Source organism: Pundamilia nyererei, unplaced genomic scaffold (genome assembly GCF_000239375.1).
Source record: "Pundamilia nyererei isolate P.nyererei 1_Seehausen unplaced genomic scaffold, PunNye1.0 scaffold00035, whole genome shotgun sequence".
In the NCBI taxonomy this organism is placed as follows: Eukaryota; Metazoa; Chordata; class Actinopteri; order Cichliformes; family Cichlidae; genus Pundamilia; species Pundamilia nyererei.
Window position 1 is genome coordinate 108,978 of NW_005187436.1, and position 6,907 is coordinate 115,884.

A 6,907-nucleotide genomic window follows, 5' to 3' on the forward strand; every position below is an offset into this window, starting at 1 on the left:
TAGTCGAACGCAGATTCACTGAGCGCTCCACACAGACAGCATCGTCAGAAGGAAAGTTGATAAAATAAATTACAAATGTTGTATTGTTCGATACATATGCGTACCGAACCGAAAGCACTGTATCGAACGGTTCAATATCGATACGAATATCGTTGCACCCCTAAAAAATACATCTAATCTTATACAGGTAAAGTATAGCCAAGACTAAAGAACAGAGAGAAAAGCTCTTGTTGTTTAATTTTTTTTATCTCTTTTAGATAATCTAGATTTTTTTTCAACAAACAGGATAAACTCTTACTTTTCTTTTTGGAGAGACTGGTTGCGACTCAATGGTTGAGAGGATGTTGGTAATTTTGTCAGCAGAGTCATCAGGAAATTCTTTGCTGTCAGTTACTGTGACTGCATCTCCTTCCATAACCACCTGCTGCTGTTCTTTTGACTCTGGTTGCACCATAATTTGCTGCAAAGATTTTGATGAGTCTGTCAGGATGGTGCGATCATCAGTGTCTACCACCTTAATAATCCTCTCTGCAACAGACAGGTCTTGTTTTGTCTGAGCCTCTGGAATAACTTGAGCTACTGCAACCTCTGGAGTGACAGGGGACGCAGAGACAACTGAAGCGTCAGGAACTGGAACTGAAGAAGGTTCAGCTACTCCTGCTTCAAATTCATCTTTATGAAGATCCGTTTTAGACTCTTCAGTTTTGCGTAATTTTGTCGTGCTGAAATCTGTTTTTGGTACCTCTTCTTTCTTGGTAGCATCTGTATCTAGAACGTCAATCGTTGGTGTTACCTCTGTCAAACGTTGCTTTAAAACCTCTTCTTTGGTGGGTAAAGGTGTCGTCTCAAGCTCAATATGTGTAGACGCTGCTGTAAGCGTTGTTTCCATTTTGAGAGATGTTGATTCTACATTTGCTTTTATGGTTGAAACTGTTGGTGCTGTCTCAACAGGCACGGGGGTGGGTTGTGATTTTGTGGGTCCAGGCCTGGTCTCTGACTTCGTTGAGGTGGTTTTGGGCTCTGCCTTTGTGGTTACTGGTGTGGCCTGGGTCTCTGACTTAGCAGGTGGAGGTGAAGGTTGAGGCATTTTTCCTGAGTCTCCCAGCTGTCCTGACAAAGCCCTCTGAGTTTGGCAGTTTAAACACAGCCATTCCTTCTGTAATCAAACAAAAACAACATAATTAGGAAACACATTAAGATAAAAAGTCACAATACCAAATGAGAGCTATTGTAATCAGGCTAATTATGGTCCTTATCCAAAGAATTTATTTGTTCAAAAAGATAACTGAAGCGTTATGCCAGAGTTGTAAAGTCATGAATGAATTAGCTTCTTTGTCATGCTTCACACCACTGCTTTTTCATTAGCTTCTGGACTAGTACCTGATGATATGTATATGGATGGCCCTGCATAATGATTTAAAATCTTGACTTAGAGCCTACTTAAATAAAGTATTATACCTTAAATTATTAGTAATAATTAAAATGAAACTGTCTGGAATTTATGACTAAATTAGTACTTGGTATTTAGGTGGGATGTCTCCATGTGTGTACCAATGCCACAGAAAAACAGCGCTCTAAAACCAAGCTAGCAGAACAAAGAAATTGTTGAGTAATTGTTTGGCTAGCCCATTGAGACATTACACAAAAAAAGGATATCTATTCTGCAATATATATAACTGTGCCTAACTAATTATTAGCCCATTACCTTCACGGTTTAAGAAAGGGAATTATAAAGGCTCAAATAACAACAGACTAAATCTGAGCACTGACAACACTAAACTTTGTTACATGTCAGGTGCTCATTAAAATCCTGCATTAAGATCACAGTAAATTACCCCACTGTGTGCAGAACTCAGTTTTCTTGTGCATGCATTTTTTCTGTTTTCTGTTATGATGATACAGAATCTTGTGTTTTATATGTCATTTCATCCATACACATTAAAAAAAAAGAGTCCACGGTCAAAAGTAACCTGGCCAGGCTGAATTAGACAGAAAGGTTATTTTTCATACAAAGTGGAACTATTAAAGAAAAAGAAGGGCTTATGTAAGTTGAATCAGTATCAATCTCATTTTACAAAAGCCTCGCCTCAGACTTTATTTCTTTTTAAACTGCTTTCAGAAAGACAATTTGCCGAAAATAGTGCCAAATTACTTGAATCAGGCTGCTTTATGTCTTTACTGAAAAGAAAAGCAAAAACAAAGAAAAACACTGAAGAAAAACAACAAGCACAAAACAACAAAAAGCAAAAATACTTGAAGAACTCAGTCGTGTGATGTCTAGACTTTTTCCTGTTAAGTACGTTTGCAAGTAATAAAAGTTCCAAATTATGTGCTTTAGACTAAGACATGATAATTCCTGATGGTTTTCACATAGACAAATATTATAGTCAATACAATACAGTTTTGGATGCTGAGTAATACCATAGCACTCTAAGTGATCCAAATTCAGTAATCAGCTATCAATGCTGAAAAACAGACTTAGATTTTTAAACTTCTTAATAAAATAATATAAACATGCTCAGCACTGTTACAGTAGACCGTACATTACACATGAAACAGCAATAGAATGCTTACCTTGCAAAAAAGCTAATCTCATTTTATAAGGAATGCTATTACTTCAAAATGTACTCCTCTGAAGACATTTCCTATCACATCTAAGCTCCATTAATGGACAGCTAAAGAGGACAAAAGCCATAAGCTGCCAATACATTAAGCACTGTGTCTGTACTAGCAACCTAGCAGACCAAATCACAGCAATGCGCCTGCCTCTGCAGAGTCAGGGAGAGCTGCTCTCATATAGGACAGAGGGGGAGTTTATAACACACACATATCCTGTGAAACACCACAAAGTTTTAATTACTTCATCCATGGTTTAATGTATTAGACCCATACTACATATACTGTCTAGTGTATATACATTTAGAATATCATAATTATGCTAATACAGTGGTCATATATGCATAACAATGCCCATGTAATTCATAAACTAGTAACACAGTTACTTTGTTTTTTTCTCTTTCATTTTACTTGTGAAACTGAGCTTTTAAAATACCCCTCTTGTTTGTATATTTTGTCCCACTAAATTGTATAATTATTGCTTGTAACTTTCCAGAACTACCACTGAAGACTGATAGCGTACATCTACTGCAAATAGAGCATGCAAGGAAATGTTTATATTCAGAAAGTGTAGGCAGCAGCAACACTGCAAGATGAATATGATAAACTGCATGAGCGTGTTTTGTTTCTAACTGAGAAATATTAATTGAAAACAAAATTACAGCCAGTGAGAACACATTAACATAATCTTTGATAAATAACGCCATAAAAAATGGGGAAAAAATGCTAGACTTAGAGGAAAATCTGATACTGATGCATTCAGTTTGCCTGACAGTGAGATGTTTTTGTTCAGTGAGTCGTGATTCAGTCAGGAGGATGATAATCCTATTTGTTACCAACAGTAACAAATAATACCTCATCAGCAGAGTGTATGATGCTGATAATTGTGTTAAACACAAAATGATTTGAGTCTCAGTTTCGTGTGATCTGATGCGAGTTTAGCATCAGTGATGTTTACCTTTGAAGTTGATCAAACACTAACTACCAGGAGGTTCATCTAAAACCCATATTTGCTGAGAACAATTCATCAAGAATACAGAATATGTGCTGAAAAACCTTTTAAGTCTAAAGGTTAGGGTTAGTTCAAGTATTCTAATATAATCCCAACATGTCCTTCCATGCTCCATATTCTTCTCTGTCTTGCTTACAAGATGTAATCACAGGTAAGGTGTAAGATGCTCTTCTTGCCTGTGTATGCTAATCAGCAATTTCATGTCACTACCAAGGCCATTCAGAGGATAAATTAATAATCATAAACTTCTGCTCTTCCTGTTTGTTTGATCATCTTGTAGACCCATTACAATATGGTCTGATGGGAGGCAGCTGATTATCTTTATAACTAATGTATACTAAAATGAATACAATTTTTCCTGTGTATAAACACCTGTGCCATTTGTCATTTTCAAGGAGATGAAATCGCAAGTAGTCATAAGCAATCTTAACTTTAGTTCGAAGATGGATATAAAATCAGATACATTTTACAATCATTGATTACAGGAGATGTTTACAGTTGTAATATTTCTGATATTCTATTAGTCAGCATCAATTTATTAGTTACCCTCTGTGGATTGTCTTTAGTAAAGATAACTGCAAACTGAAATTAAAACATATTCACAACACAGAGGTTCTGACAAAGCTACTTGCCGACAATCTAATATGGTTCAGGTCTTCAGGTAATAGTATTACACTGGTCTGAATCGTATTAATTGATCTTTTTCAACCGAAGTGATGAATGCATGTACTGGCAAATTGCAGGAAGAATGTAAACAAAGCAACTCACTTTTGCATTGTGTGTTAAATGGTGGACAAGGCAGCTGTGATAAACAAGTACACCCCTCACTGCACCAGTCTAGAACCTGATAAGTCATTTAACCTCCTAATGCAAAATCTGACAGCAAGGCAGAAAAAAAAGCACTTCCGTCAACAAAAAAGACCATTCACATCCCCCACTAGCGCCAGTCACTGCTTCAGAGTCATGCATCAGAGCCACAGGGCTTGGAAAGTTACCATCGTTCTTTTGTTTAATTAAATCTATTTTATGAGCAAAGAGCAGGAGCTTACAGCAGAGAGCTGTGGGAGAGACTGCTCCACACGATTAGCCTCTGAGCTGGATTATCAGACCTTGACAATGACAGCAGTAAGGAAAATAGGCTCTTGACACACAGGTATGCTGCATTAAGCTAGATCTGCTGAGCTTATGAAATCATTTCCCTGTTCAAATCATTTAAACAAAAAGACAAATAAATTATATATGTCATTCAAAATGTGAGATGTTAAAATACTTTTACTGTTATTTATGTATGTTAAATAAAAACATTTGCCAGATCTCTTCTGATAACTCTCAATGGATCCTCAGTACTCTTAGGTCGTCGTAGTGTTTGGGATGAAAGGTGACTGGTTCAGCAAAGACACATTAATCAAAGTGCTCCAAAGACCAAAAATGTTTTAGTCTTGCATTTTTAGACGAATGAAACTATTTTTTTATATTGTTTTAATAATGAATATTATTTGTCACTTCTTAGACACCTATCATAACTTATCGTGGTGGTGCTGAAATGTATCTTAACATAGCTAGATTCAAGGACTCACTATTTCTCAGCCTTTCTTCTGTGCTTTCCTGCTGATGTGTCGGATCTAGTAAGGCTCTTATTGATTTTCTGGCAAGCACCTTTAGCAAAGGCTGTAGCTTGCTAATATACTTGGCTTCCAGCAGCCCCCACAGAGCAGGGTTTCTCATAAAGCACACACTCTGATAATACAGAATGTTGACCTACTAATCTGTAATAACCACAGTGACTCACTCCAAAGACAATGAAATATGCCCATGCTTTTTCCATTGTGACAACTGGTGCATCAGCAAAGTTTCATTTGATGGCAGAGTGCAGTGGGGATAAAGACTGTTGTGGGACCAGTGGTAAGAGGGTGTTCCAGCATTAGAAGGAAATGTTACAAACTAAAGCTATAAGCTACAAACACAAATAGATGAATAGAATAATATTTTTTAAAGCAATGAATAAATGCAGGCACAGAATTACTGATACAGAAACATCAGTGTTTCCAAATTCCAAATATATTTTCTACGATTCTTGTTTATAGAAAAGAATTAAAGCATCTGAACTAAAGAAGCTCTTAGAAATGATCATATATTAACATATAACCCCTAATCACTGTCAGTACAGGAGAGAGAACGCATCTTGAGATGATGTGGATCATTTCATTCATGTTACTTATTATTCATTTCTATATTTATATTTAGATACTTTAAGCATTAATACAATTTTTATTTATTAACTAACTCTGTAAAATGAAGTAATAACAGGTTATGTAAGTACAATTTTGAGTATTTGCTTTGTAACATAGCACCAAGGAGTTAAACTCCCTCTATGTTTTGTAAACCAAGCCTTTCCTGTTTGGTGTTTTCATAGCTACTTTTACAAATTTAGTGCAAGTCCTTCCCTATAATTTGCAAGTCAGAGCAAAAAAAATAAATGCTTACATCTGCTCTCTGTTTCACTGTGTGTTAGTGAATAACATACCAGCTAACACAATAGTAAACAACATCATCAGTTTACCTGCTCTAACATATCATGGCTGCTCACCGAGAGTTGGTGGATGTTTTTTTTTCTAATAGTTGGTCTTCTGATTGTCAATGAAATGCAAAAGAAATGTGAAGGTGCAACTGAGATGCATTTACTTTGCAATGTGACATTCAGTGACTAATTCAATACGCCCACCAGTGATTACTCTCGACACCTGACATAAACCAGAAACAGCCATCACGCCTCCAGAAGTTTAAATTTCCATTTAAGTTCAAATTTAAGTGAAGACCATTTTTTGATGGTTGCCAAGGGTGGCACATGCACTCCAAAGGTGGCCTTCTTTGATAAATGTTGGATCTTGTGACTAATTTCCATTGCTTCAACTTTCATGAATTTAAACTGGGAAATTCTTAAAGAACATTCAACAGCTTCAGCGTTTACAGACTTGTTGTTGTCACCTCTTTAATGCTGGACCGCATCATTAAGCTTATGCATGTGAGATTTTCATACATGATATTATGCTCACATAGCGGTGACTGTAGCTCAGGTAGAGCAGATTAGCTACTGATTGGAAGGTTGGTGGTTTGATCCTTGGCTTCCCCAGTCTGCATGTCAAATATTCTTGGGCAAGAACCAAGTTGCCCTCTGATGCGTTCATCGGAGTGTGAATGTAGTGTGTGTGTAGATTAGTTTGCACTTGAGTTTAGTTTAGAAGTGCTTGTGTGAATGGGTGAATGAGGCATGTTGTATAT

At 36.6% G+C, this 6,907-nt stretch overlaps 1 protein-coding gene across 1 annotated transcript in view; it reads right to left on the reverse strand.

Annotated features, from left to right (window-relative positions):
• pclob (piccolo presynaptic cytomatrix protein b) overlaps positions 1–6,907 on the reverse strand; it is a 62,141-nt gene that overhangs the window by 32,314 nt on the left and 22,920 nt on the right. Inside the window, exon 13 of the mRNA XM_013910035.1 lies at positions 299–1,156. Coding sequence (XP_013765489.1) covers positions 299–1,156 — 858 coding nt within the window. The remainder of the gene's footprint in view (positions 1–298; positions 1,157–6,907) is intronic.